At 42.1% G+C, this 14,064-nt stretch overlaps 1 protein-coding gene and 1 pseudogene across 1 annotated transcript; one reads left to right on the top strand and one right to left on the bottom strand.

Moving 5' to 3' along the window:
- Positions 1 to 440: 440 nt before the first annotated feature.
- Positions 441 to 13,527, bottom strand: CD207 (CD207 molecule). The gene is made up of 6 exons (XM_072619897.1): positions 13,417 to 13,527; positions 12,639 to 12,755; positions 11,409 to 11,786; positions 3,495 to 3,646; positions 1,910 to 2,028; positions 441 to 1,253 (listed from the first exon to the last, which is right to left on the bottom strand). The coding sequence occupies exons 1-6, from the start codon at positions 13,490 to 13,492 to the stop codon at positions 1,079 to 1,081; spliced, it is 1,017 nt and encodes a 338-aa protein (XP_072475998.1). The 5' UTR covers positions 13,493 to 13,527; the 3' UTR covers positions 441 to 1,078.
- On the top strand, positions 6,318 to 7,411 carry LOC140510949 (putative monooxygenase p33MONOX pseudogene; annotated as a pseudogene).
- Positions 13,528 to 14,064: the final 537 nt, after the last annotated feature.

The raw sequence follows: 14,064 nt of genomic DNA, 5'->3' as shown, positions 1-14,064 counted from the left end.
ATGTTTGTGTCTCTCTCCCTATTAGTACTATACTTTATCTAAACTTTATTTCCTCCAGTGCCAAAAGTCTTTGCTCCTCTTTGCTCCTAATAACCATTGGCCCTAATTCTTCATTCTGGGGCAAAGAAAAAGTCTAATCCCTCTTCCATATAAGAGCCCTTGGAACACTTGAAGCCAGCTTTCATGTCCCATTAGCCACCTCTGATCCAGTAAAGGAAGTTAAGGTAAGACATTTTAGATATAACCAGTGGTATAAGCAAAGGCACAGAGAGCTAGGTGAACACAGAGCATGTCTGGGGACAGAGAGATTACTAGTTTGACTGGATGCTTAGACTGCATGGAGCAATAGAAGATAGAATGGTGCTTGTTTGTGGAAAGCCTTAAATGTAAGACAGTTGATGTTTACTCAGGAGGCAATAAAGAATCACTGGAGATTTTCATTTGACTCAGTAAGAATTTATTAGGTGTCTATTTTAGGCAAAGTAGAGCAGTAAAATGACCAAATTTATGCCAAAGAAAGTTTACTAGGGCAATAGTATAAATAATGATTAAAAACGGGGAAATTAGAGGAGGTAAAGAAAAAGGTCAGGAGGCTATTGTAAGGGTCTAGATGGGTAGCAATGAGAGCCTTTTCCTCATTGGTACAAGTGGTAGCAAAGGGCATAGAGAAGAAGGTGAAGAGATATTAGGAAGCTGGATATAGATAGTAATGAACAACTGCCCGGACATAGAGAGGTGATGAAGAGAGAAGAGTCAACCACAAGCACAAGGTTTGGAACATGGGAACTTGGTGAATGGCAGTGTCACTGTGAGAAAGAGTGAAATCTCAAGTAAGAGAAACATCAGGACCTTCTCCAGACAACCCCAGCCCAGTTCCTTCAATGTCATTTTTCTCTCCATCTCCTTCTCTATTTTCTTCCCCCAGCTTGGTGAGGCAAAGTGAGTCCCAGTTGATATATGCAGGTTCCAGACTGTTTTGATGACATTAAAACATGATAATCTAAGGAGAAAATTCCCTGTGGATGTTGGAGGGATGAGCAACATCTTTATGTTGAGTTTGGGAGGAGCTGAGAGGATTCTATAGAACTTCATTATGGAACTGGTCAGTCTCCAGTGACTTTGACTCTTTTTTACAAATGAATTGGATCTCCCGGTCACAGGCTATATCATTCCAGGACATCAGAGACGACTTCTCTACAGCTACACAGCGTTCATTTTCACCAGCGTCATTGGGTTCCCCCTTGATCCAGAACCTGATGAGAAAAGAGTATATCATAGCACGCCTTTCCATTTCTTGCCTTTGGTCTCAAAACCAAATCCAAGGTGGGGGAAGCAGCAGTCTAGATCCCAAGAGGCCCTAGGTCTGTTGATCTCAAATTTTGTCACTATTTAAGAATTGTTTAGAAAGATCATGTCTACTGAGGCTACAGAGAAGAGCAGGAGATAGCTCAAAAGAAATTTCGTTCTGAGTCCACCAAACCTGCCAAAGTCAAACCTGAGAAATGCTCTGGCCTCCATGTTAAACACAAATACATACACATGTGGACACACACACATACCACATACAAACAAGATATAGACTGTCAGAAATGAAAGGTACCTTAAAAGATTGAGCACAGACCTTCAGAGCTAGAAGGGATCATCTACTCCAAAATCTTCAATTTTTGCAAATGAGAAAATGAAGGCCTGGAGATAGCAGACTTGGCCAAGATCACAGAGCCAGTGAGGGCTCTAGTTCTAGGCCTAAAGCCCTTGTTTCCTGACTCACAGGGCAGGGCCCTGCCTTAGGAGAGCCTAAGACAAGATAGGGTCATTTTTTCTCTGGCCCTGCCTCCAGGATCCAGGCATCTACCAAGAGTCATGGAAAAAGAAAGGACTAGGGAGAGAACAGGCATGATTGTGGACTCACCTAGCATTCTCCCTCTCTATATAGAGGGTTCCATCAATCCAGTGCCAGGTGCCAGAAGATCCTATTTTTGTCAGGCCAATCCAATAAGAAACTCCTTTGGTTATCTTTTGAAGAAACTCCTACAAAATGAAATGTCATTAATTGAATGAGAGGAACTGGATGGAGTTGGGAGAAGAAAAATGTGTCTCTCTTTCTGTTTGTACATGTGTCTGTGCCTCTGTGTAAATGCCTCCAAAGGGGATCTCCAGGTAACACTTTTTTTAAACACCTCTTCAATGCATTCCATATTGTGTATCTAAGTTACCTTGTTTATGTCTTAGCCCCTCCACTATGCTGAGAGCTCCATGGAGGCAGATTGTCTATCTCACCTAAGATCAGGATCTCGGACCTTCCCAGACTTCTAAACACAAATGAATTGAATTCCTGAGGACAAAAGGAAAGCTAAATTGGTATTCTCTAGTTTTGCCCATGCTAAGACTCTAACCTGGCATAGGACCAAGAGGACCATCACAGGACTTAGCACCAATTTCCTTGAGCCCCAGGTGATATATGCAAGTTATTGCAGATCAGGGATCATCAGCCTGACCATTGATTATGACCATGCCTCTGCTTTATCACTGAACCAGAGCTCAGAGACTATAGTTATCCCTTCCACATTACTGGTGTTCTAGGGGCATAACACCCCCATGATCTGGAAATCCTCATAAAATTGTTTGGCCCTCCCTTTGTACCAGAGAAGCCTGACTTTCTTCTTTTTCTTTTATGGGATGTTTACAGTAACTTATTGTAAAATTTGGGTTAAGTATTTCGTCATAGGTTCTGTGTTGTCTGCAGCTTTTGCAAAGCTCCTCCAAAATTTCCCATTTAATTTCTTATGCTAACTCATAACACTTGAAACTCTGATGGGGAAAGTCATAATGTAGAAGGGATAACTGCAGAGCCCAAAGTCCCCTTTATGATGAACACAGATCCAGTTTTGAAATGGAGATTTGGTTGGAGAAATAGAAGGAAGCTTTGGGGTAGGTGATCTGGGCAGCAGACCAGAGCATATAATTCACTGGGGGAAAAGAGTCAATGAGGAAGACTTTACAGAAGAACTTGCTATAAGCTCCCACATTATTACATGTCAGAAAATCCCATTTTCCAAGGCCCATAAGTCAAACAGCAAAAGCTCAGAGCCTGCTGTGGTAAGGGACACTTGGGCTTAATGCTGTCATCTTGCTCAGGGCCTTCTCCTTGGCCTTGGCCCTGAGTCAGAAGGATCCCTCCCCCTGGTAGGTGTTCCTATAGGTATTTGTGAGGAAGGCTCTATTTTCCCGATGTGAATAGATGGGACATTTTCCCTTCTACTTCCCTCCCACTTCCTAGTACAAATAATGATCCCTTCTATACAGTTTTAAATTTTCAAAATGGTTCTCTTACAACAATCCCTGGACTTGCCAAATGTTATCCCAGATCATGCAGCTAGTTAGTTTTAGAGTCAGGATTCCAACTCAGATCTCCTAACTCTAAATCCAGCACTAGTTTCCTTACACCACACTATCTTTCATTATCCTCTGTGTCAAATACCCCCTTGGTCACCAACCTGTTCTTTTGCTGAAGTGACCGAGGTCAGATGAGAATCTCGAGTGGTACAGAGCTGCTCAGCACTATACCAAGACTTTTTCATGGTAGAAAAATAATAAAAGTTCCCTCCAAAGAATCTCCAGTCTTGAGAGGCCATCTCCAGAATGTAACCTGGGGAACAAGGTCGAAGTGAAATTTCACATTGCCGGGAGCCCAGAATCTTAAGTCTTAAAGGTACCTCAGAAGACACAGAGTCCAACCCACACCTGGGTGGGAATGACCACTGAAATATGCCCAGCAAGTACTCATCCCATCTTCACTTGAGGATGTCCAGAGATGGGAAATTCTCTACTGGCAAGCAATGTTATCCTTACAGGGGCTGGACCAAGTGGTCCTCAGGACCTCAAGAAACTCCAGAACTTTCCCACAGGCCCAACATAGGGGTAATGGAAAAAAATCTCTTAAGGACCTTTGATTCTAGTGCCATGATACTGAGTGGTCCAGGAAGCAAGGGGGGGCAGGGGATCCTTTTTCTAAGGGAGTCTAATAGATTCACAGAATGTCAGGACTGGGAAGCTCCTAAGTGATCATCTAGCCTAAAGGTTCTTACCTTTTTTTGTGTGATGAATCCCTTTGGCAATCTGATCAAACCTATGGACCCTTTCTTGGACTTATGTTTTAAAATGTGTTTTTTTTAAAAGTTGGATTACAAAGGAAACCAATTATATTAACATTAAAATTTTTAAAAATTATATAAAAATATAATAAAAACCCAAATATATTAAAATATATTAGTATATTAAAATTATACTAATATATCCATATCAAAATGAAAAAAAAAGCTCATGGACCCCAGATCAAGAATCCCTTTTGGGATGGAAAGACTTTTGGGGATGGAAAATTGGGAAGGACTTGAAGAGTGCTTGAAGAAAATTCCAGCTGAAGAAGATTTAGAATTGAGAGAGGAGAAAAGCTTGAAGTTAAGTAGAAGGAAGTGGGAGGAACCAAAGAGAAGAACATGAAGAGAACTAGGAAGTTCACAAGACAAGCTGGCAAAACAAAATTAAGAAAAAGGAAGTTAGATGTGGTAACCATGTCACTGGAGTGAGGGGTCAGGAGGTGGTAACGGGGACAGAAGAAAGCATTTTGGAGCCAAAGATGCCCTCAAACAGGGTGTTGCCATGTTCCAAAGGGGAGCAAAAGGGTGGGGGAAGGAATGAGGATATCATTTCCAGAAAGTATGGAGAACGGGGTGAATTTTGCAGTGCCCTGTAATGAGCATGTGATATTTGTATTTCTTACTTATCCACCCTCAAAGAGCAGACTGATCTTCCTTCTAGAAAATAAGATCAAGACTCTAAGAATGATTCACGTTCTCCAGGTTAACAAGGAGAATAAAGCTCTATTTAAGCATGGGGAAGGAGAAACGGGATCCAGTGGGAAAACAAAAAAGAAAAAATATCTGAAAAGGCACAGGGAAGTTGGGAACTACATCAGAAGATAGAGCGCAGAGTAGAAGTTCAAGAAAGACCACTGAACACTTGGAGCTTAACAACAGATAGGAGAATCTTCCCCCCCACCACCACAAAATAAAGGGGGGGCTGAATTCTTGAAAGGAAGAAGCTGCTATTCCCTCTCCAAGGGATAGTGACTCAAAGCCCCAGGAGTTGACAAGTGAAAGACCATCACATAAGGATCTGAGGAAGAAGGGACAAACAGTGGTGACTGGTGATACCCTACTGAAGGCTACTAAAGTGGCTTTTTGTTCACCTGATAATAAGAAGAGAGGGCTACTCTCTTGCTGGAGCAGCTATCCAAGATGTAACAGAGAACCTCCCAAGACTCATCAGACCTGAAGACTACAACCACTCATGGTGATTCACATGCATACAAATGATACTACTAGAAGGAATCTAGAAAATGGAGGTCTACTCTCTAATCAGGCAACACTGGTCTTCTTGCTAGTCCTTCTCCATCTTCCAACTGCTCAGCTTTCTGCTGTCTGTCTCTCATTCTTTGAATGCTCTCCCTGTTCACCTCCTTCTCCTGGCTTCCCTTGCTTCCTTCAGTACTCATTCCAGCCCACAGTATCACACACACACACACACACACACACACACACACACACACACACACACACACATACACACACACACACGCTTTACCCAGGAACCCTGAAGGGCTTCTCCTCTCAGTTTGATTTTTCTTTTGGATTAACTGGCCCAACCCTTGAATAACTACTTAAAGAAGTCTATTCATAGAATGAGTGTATCTCACTCAAAGTGAGAATTTTATAGGACCTTAGCCTGAAAGCGCCAGGGTTCACATTGCATCCTGGGTCATTTCCAGCCATCCTAATGAATAGCAGGCCACTGGACCCAGATGGCTCAGGAGAAGAAAGTGAGGCTGATGACCTTACACAGCCCTCTCTCACTCAAATCAAAGACAACTGCAAGTCATGTCATCCTCTTGATGTCATAGTCTTCTTTGAGAACGAAGGACAAACACAACAACAATAAACTTCTGAGATTTTCTAAGTCTAGAATTGTTTGCATGTTGTCTCCCCAAATAGAATGTGAGCTCCTTGAAGACATTATTTTGCCTTTCCTTGTATACCCAGCACGTACCATAGTGCCTGGCACTCTTTTAATACATGCTTACTGACTGAGAGACTGACCTTGAAAATCTAAGTACTGGCTTCGCTTTACTTCTGCTGGCTGAGGTCCGTCTGGGTCTTGGCTTGCGTCATGGCCTCGGTTCGCTTGGTGCTTGGGCGCTTAGGGAGTGACGGTGTCCTAGAACCTTGTTAGTCTCCGTTTCCTGTCCGTGGCGGAGCCTCGGGCTGCAGACGGTCTCTTCTCCCCCCTCCTTTTCTCCATCCCACCCCCTCCTCACGGAAACCCAGCTGGGAATCAGAGTTCTGGATATCTATCTAGAGAAACACCTGGATCACAGTCTTTCATGGCATCATCCAGAGAGCCAGATGTGCCTGCTATTGAGCACAGTACAGGTGGGCTTCTAGGCAAGATGTCTTTGCCAATTGGAATGCATCGTCGGGCATTCAGTTATGATGATGTCCTGGAGGATCCCACACCGATGACTCCACCTTCATCTGACATGTGCAGTAAGGTTCTGTGGAAAAAGCCGGTCATCCCAGATCGGAAGTACCAACAGCTTTCCAAGGTTGAGGAAGGAGAAAATAGTTTCTCCGTAACCCCCTCAGCTTCCAGTGAGGGGGTTATGAACAAGGCCCCAGTGGTGAAGGCCAAGGCTACACACATCATCATGAATTCTCTAATTGCAAAGCAGACACAAGAAAGCATCCAGCGCTTTGAGCAGCAGGCAGGGTTGACAGACGCTGGATATACTCCCCATAAAGGCCTCACCACAGAAGAAACCAAGTACCACTGTGTAGCAGAGGCAGTCCATAAATTGAAGTTACAAAATGGAGAAATGACAAAAGAAGATAGACTGATTGCTTCAACCTAGTCTTCTCCAAGTAATACACCCCATTCTTCTCCTAAGCAAAAGCCCAGAAGCTGGTTTACTCATGGATCTTCTACTTCCTTACCTGGCCTAGATGTCAGCAGCATGGACTCTGGAAATGGAGATAGAGACAAACCCTCATCTGAAAAATGGAGTCTTTTTGGACCAAGAACTCTTCAGAAATCTGACACTGGTTTCAGTGTCCAGTCCTACAGAGGTACTCAGAAGCCATCACCAATGGAGTTCATTCGGGTTCAGGCTACTAGAATTGGAGAAGACCCAGCAACCTGCAAGCCACCTAAGATGGACCTTCCAGTGATGGAAGGGAAGAAACAACCTCCACGAACCCATAACATCAAACCAAGAGACATGAATGTGTTGACTCCTACAGGGTTCTAAAGTTCCTTTTTCTTATGAGCAAAGTTGTTTTCCCTGGTGAACTCACTGTTATGTAGAGAGAGTATCTTACTTTTCTTTCTCTTCCTTATCCGCCTTGCACTTGGCATAGGAAAGATGTCATCCATTTACAGTTCTACTGAGGATAATATTCCTGGGGAGGCAGTGATTGTTTCTTTAAATATTTTTTGCAAAGCTTGAATCATTCTAATGCAGGAAGTTAATTCTGTAACATCCCAAAGTTAGTCTGAATGATTTCTCAAAGTACAGTTGACTACAGCCAATTACTGATCTACAGAACTAGACTGCAGGGGCAAGGGAAATAATTAAAATCTAGTAGACTTTGTTCTGCATATTTTATACAAGATAATTATCTGTTTGGTGCTTCTTTTCTTTGGTAAAGAAGATTCCTATTTTCCATCTTAGTTGTTGGTACTAACAGCTTCTTAGAGAACACTGTTAACTCCAGAATCAAGGCACTGGTTCAGGAGCCCTGTTTCCTGCTTTCTTCTTGGCCTAGAGAGGCAGTAGTTTAACAGGAAAAGTCTGTTGGAAGTTTGTTGTCTTCTGTTTTGTGACATTATGTAAAAGATATTTAAAAGGTATTAGTCTTTTGGTTAAGGGCTTGAAGCAGAAGATTTGGTCTGCTACGTCCTACCAGTGAACTTTTCTTTTCAGAAAGGATTGTGGCTGGTTGCTGAGTGGTGAAATCATTGCTTCCTCCAGTAGATGAATAAGTGGTCTTTATTCACTTTAGCAATAGGTAGCACGCTAAGCTCATAGAGACTAAGAACTGATTCTGTTAAATTCCTAAGGGAGATTCGTGCAATGTTTTGTGCTGTAGAAGAACAGCTGAAATAACTTATTTTTTTAAAAACTGAAGTAAGCTCAATATAGTCTTTAGTGATTTGAGGTAAATCATCCTGTGACTTTTAACTTCCTCCCCAAGTATTGGCCTGAATCCTATCTTATTAGAAAAGGATGAGCTGCTGGGAGAAATAATAAAAGCTTTTGTCTTTGAGAACTTAAAAAAAAAAAAGAAGAAAATCTAAGTAGTGCTTTTATTACTGTTGGTGATCAAAGGCAAGGCTTTCTTTTCAAAGGAAAAAGGTAGACTGAAAAAAGTGAATAGCTAGTTAAAAAGACTGTATCTGAGAATGGGATTAAGGTTTCTGGACAATGGCTTAGAATGCAGGACAGCATACTCCTGGACAGAGATGAAATGCATCTAACAAGGGCTTATAAAAAAATGTCTCTTACTGCTATCTTACAGATCTAATCAAAAGGGCTTTAAATTGAAAAAGAAGAGGAGCCAGGGAGAATACTGCCTCCATAAACCCACTAAGCTGAAGAGGTGGTACACTGTGGTAAGCATAGCAGGAGAAGCCCTCAGTAATTCATAGGAAACCAAAAGTCAAGAAAAGAACTATTAATAAAACTCATGGCCTCAAATATGCAAATAACAGGAAACAAAACAGTTGAAGTCGATAAAGAACCTAGTGCAAGGAGGCAAATTTAATCCCATGTTTATCACAGAACTTTGGTACAATGAAACCTAGGACTGGAATATGAGTCTAGAAGAATATACTTTTTTCAGCATGAATGTAATAGGTTAAGAATTCCAAGAGGCAGAGGAATGGAGGGGTGGGGAAGCCTGTTGGAGGACATTTAGGTGAAGATCAGTTGCGGCAAGAATAGAAGTACTTGTGTCATTGGAATCTTCTATAGACTACCTGGATGGATAAAAGAAATGGATGATGCATTCCAGAAACCAATCATGAAACTGGCACAATAGCCTGATATGTGGGAGACTTCAATTATCCTTCCATTTGCCTTAATAATTTTATCTTTCAAAAGGTGGAGAAATGAGTAAAGGAAATTTCTATTCCTTTTATCTCATTTTCATCAGCAAGAAGGAACAAATTGCTGGGGTGGGAATAATGGGAACCCTGAGGAGAAATGGCCACTCCATACTGGATTTGTGATAGAGAATAAGAGAAAAGTTGATGTAGTCTGATATTCACTGTAGGAAGAACATGTCTCAAAGGGTTCAGACAAAGTATAGTTAAGCATCCTGTGACCTAAATTCTACAAGGGAAGTCATCGCAGGAAGGATGAGAAATTATCAAAAATGAAATCTGGAATTGTGGAGGAACAATCCTGATGGGGAAAAGGAAAGCTTGCCTAAAGAGAACTTTGTATGTGCATCATTAGCCAACCTAATGACGCATGTACATCGCTGAAAAAATATGTGAGCCAAAGGAAACAGGGGCAGGAAGCAAGGAATGAATGTACTGAGAAGAAGTAGAGATTGCCAAGAAAATCTAAGGATGGTCGAAAGAGTGATGAGCAGAGATGTTTCTAAGCTATGTTTTGGGGGAAAAGAAAGTTCAAAGAAAGGCTAGGACCACTACCTGTAAGGGGTGAATGGGGTGATGATAACTAATTACGAGAGAAGACAGAGCTGCCCAGCTCATATTTTATTTGTTTTCCCTGAAAAGGAAAATGAACTTTAAACTGAAAAGGATGGAGCAAAAAATGGCTACTAGGAAGGTGATACTCAAGATAAAAAAAATACTTTGTAAAGGCTAGCTATTGTTATTATTTTACAGATGAAAAAACTGAGGCCCAGAGATGGATTGACTTGCCCAGAGTCATTCAGGTGGTAAGCAGCTATGACAAGCTTCACACCCAAGTGTTATGATTCCAAGATCAATGTAGATTTGCTGATCCTGCTGTATTCTTCCTTGCCTTGGCCAATTAAACCATATAAGAGTATTGTGTTTGATCATGGGCACCAAATTTTGGGAAAAACCTTGATAAACTGAAAAGTATTAAGAAGAAGGTAACTAGGAAAGATCTTGAGACCATGTCCTTTGAGGACTGGTGAAACTGGAGAAGGTTAGCTAAAGAAGAGAAGATGAGGCTTCAGTATTTGAAAAGCTGATGCATTGACTTTTATCGATGTGTTTTGCATGACTACACATGTATAACCTATATCAAAATGCTTGCTTCTCAGTTGGGGGGGGCAGGGAAGAAGAGAGAGAATTTTGAGCTCAAATTTTTTAAAACAAATGTTAAAAATTGTTCTTCATGTAACTGGGGAAAAATAGAATACTAAATACACAAAAATAAAAGAAAAGTTGATTCATGGAAAAGAGATTAGACTTTTTCTTTTCTGGGGCAGGGGGATAATTTAGGAGTATGGAATAAAAAGCAATGGGGAGAAGTGGAAAAAATAGTCAAATCTGGGCTTGATATAAAGAAACTTTCCTAATATTTAAAGCTATCTGAAAGTTGAATGGGCTGCCTTAGGAACTAGAGGCATCCCTCATCATGAGATTATAAATTTAAAGCTGAAAGGGACTTTAGAAAGCCTCAAGTCCAGCCCCTTCATTTTATGAGGAATCTGAGGTGCAGAGAGGTTGTGACTCTCCCACAGTCACACAGGTAGTAAAGGACTGAAAAAGGATTTGAACTAAGGTCAAAAGCTAAGGTCAACTCCAAATTCAAGGTTCGTTCAGAGATCTTGTTCAGGTGTGAGGTGGCCCGGACCACCTTCGAAGTTCTTTGTACCATTGAGATTTTGTGATGCTGGGGCATGCTCAAGCTCACACAGAAAACCAGTGGCAGAGTCCAGATCTTGAAACTTAGAAGGGGATAGGTTACTTGACTCTCCCTGTAGCCAGCAAGGGATAGCCCATGCTCCACCTGATAATGTGACCTGGTGTAAAATAACTGGGGCTATAAAAACCAGACAGTTCTCCAGTGACTTTCATTTTTAAAGTCACAGTCCAGAGGTCATCTTTTTTTTCTTCTACAGGGCCTCTTCATTTGAAGGATCCCGGAGCCTTCTCCAACCTCCCAGTGGGACATCCTCCTTCACCATGGCAGGGCTCTCTATCCCTGTTGGGGTCCCTTTCTCCATCTCAGAATTCCTGCCTGAGCTCTGCTGACCCTAGATCCAACTTCCCCAGTATCCTTAGCATCTGAAGCTTCAGGAGCAGCTTCTCCCACACCGTCCTCCCCCACAGGGACACCAAGTACTCACGCTGCTGTGACAAGGATGCCCCCAGGGTCTGCAGGTCTTTCCTGAGCTGCTCAACATTAGCAGTTAGCTCCCTACTTTTCTTCAAATCCTGTTTCAGCATTGGAATCTGGCTGTTTAAATCCTCAAGCTCTTTCCAAGTGCTCCTCAATACCTGAAGCTGCTCCGTGTCCTGCCTCAGCTTGGCACTTAATAGCTTTATCTGAATATTGGCATTCCCCAGGCTGCGGTTTAGCGTCTGGACCTGGGTACGGGAATCCTCCAGTTTGTTTCTCAGCTTCCTTATCTCAGAGCTGAGAAAGACACTGGTGTTCTCCGCACGGCCTTGGAGCATTTGGACAGAAGTCTTGACATCATTTATCCTTCCCAGTAACTGGGGATCTGGGGAGGAAAAAATTATAAGGTTAGCTGGAGGGTTGACTTGTCTGTTCCAACCCCTTCGTTTCACAGATGAGGAAATGGAGGATCAGAGAGACTAACTGACGTGGCCAGAGTCACACAGGTGGTGTCCAAAGAGGGATTTGAACCCAGCTCTTCTGACCTCAGAAAGTACTTTTTTTCATCATACCCCACTTATGCCTGTGCCTAAGTTATACGGTATAAGGATTCATACAAAGGAATAGCTAACAGTGGGGCTCATAAGAGAAGGGCCACCAGGGGTCACAGACAAGTCCCTAAATGCAGAGAGGTAGGACCAGGGGAGGATGTAGGGAGCCATGAGAATGGGGTACAGGACACAAGCATGTAGTAGGAACCAAAGATGGGGGTACATGAAACTAGTGAAAGAAACATAAGGAGAGAGAGGCAAGGGACTGAAGAAAGAGTCTGGAGGAAAAGGGAAAGTATGGGAATTTGCAGCCAGAGGACAAAGATAAGTAACTTAATTTCTCTGGAGCTCAGTTTCCTCATCTGTAAAATGAGGGAATGGATAGTCACTAATGTCCCTTCTAGCTCTGGATCTTACTGTCAGTTCTGCAGTGGGAGGGCAAAGATGAGCAGACCTGGGAAAGGAGCCTGCAGGAGAAGGAGGAGGAAAAATAAGAAGAAAAGGAGGAGAAGATGCGGGCATACGGGAAAGAGAAATAGGACTAGGAATGGGTGGCTGCCAAGAACAGGACAAAGCCTCAGTGGGGTGAGGAGTAACTTTATCTGTGAGTGTGCAAGGAAGAAGCCCTTCCTCTCCCAAGCTGGGGAAAGGCCAAGAATCATGGGAGTTCAAGGGCATTCACTTACAGAGAATGATCATGGTCAGGAGGAAGACAACAAAACCCACTGCCAACAGAAAAAGAGCCACATAGACAGAAGGCAAGGTCCGTGGGATTGCAGGGGACTCCTTTTTTGGAGGAGGGTCTGTTGGGAGAAGAAAAAAAAGAAAGCAAGTCTGTAGAAGAACCAGGCCCAAATACGCATTAATTAATCAATGAGCTTCCTGTGGGTCAGGCACTATGTTAATTGTCGAGGTTACAAATACAAAGAATGAAACAATCCTTACTCTCAAGAAGCTGGCATTCTGGGACAGTGAGGTAGGTGGCTCAGTGGATAGACCACCATCCTTGGAGTCAGGAATTCAAATCTAGCCTTAGGTACTTACTAGTTATGTGACCCTGGGCTTAGCCCTGCTTGACTCGAAAAAAGAAGACACTGTTATTCTACCAGGAGATCAGCTGGCTTTCTTTATATACCCAGAGTTTGACACATAAAAACACTTAATACTTAACTGAGTTGACAAAAAGTTCATAGGTAAGATTATCTTATTCTATTATTTCTGCATTCTACATTTTATGTATGCATTTCTATATTCTATATATATACTATATTACCTATATTCAGAATACAGAGAATAAATATTATTTATTATTTAAATTTAATAGTAAATTAAAAATTAAATATTTTAAAATGTAAGATATACAAGTTAGCTGGAGAAGAAGGTCAAATACAGGAATGCACAAAAAAGAGGGAATGAGGAAGGTCTGCATGTTTAGGAGAACAGAGTGGACCCTCCTGAACTCACCTCGGGGCCACAGGGAGATATCCTGGTTGTCCACTGTGAAATGGGCCACTTGAATTTCCTTCTCATTTTCCTTCATCCTGGCCTGGGTCACACTGTGTCCTTAGGTACCACTCACAACTGTTGCTTCAAGGGCATCTTTATCTAGAAATAAAAGTGGGAAGTGTCCTCATGAGATACCCTGCCCACCTCAACCCCAAAAGTCCATGCTACATTCACGAGACCAGGTCCAGACCACAACTCCACCCTTTGCCTCCAGACCAGGACCTCAGGGACGTCAGCATGAACCTTTTGTCATGAATCCAACCAAAGACTCCGTCACAGAAAGATTCCCTAAATCCTATCCCTATCCATTTTTTTCTTCTCTTCCCTCCTTCAAAAGACTGCTCAGGGTCTTTTTTTGTGCAGGAAAAAAAGGCAATTCAGAAAGTGCGCATATTGAAGTATGGCTGAACAAATTATAGTATATGAATGCAATGGAAAATCATTGTGCCATAAGAAATTGTGAAATATATGGTCTAAGAAAAAAGTAGGAAGAACTTCATGGACTGGTGAGGAATGAAATGAAACAAACCAAGAAAATGATTTATACAATGAAAATATTACTAATAAAACTTTGAAAGAGATGAGAAGTTTGATCAATATACTGAC

This window comes from Notamacropus eugenii, chromosome 6, assembly GCF_028372415.1.
Source record: "Notamacropus eugenii isolate mMacEug1 chromosome 6, mMacEug1.pri_v2, whole genome shotgun sequence".
Taxonomy (NCBI): Eukaryota; Metazoa; Chordata; class Mammalia; order Diprotodontia; family Macropodidae; genus Notamacropus; species Notamacropus eugenii.
This window is presented reverse-complemented; position numbering and strand designations above follow the sequence as displayed.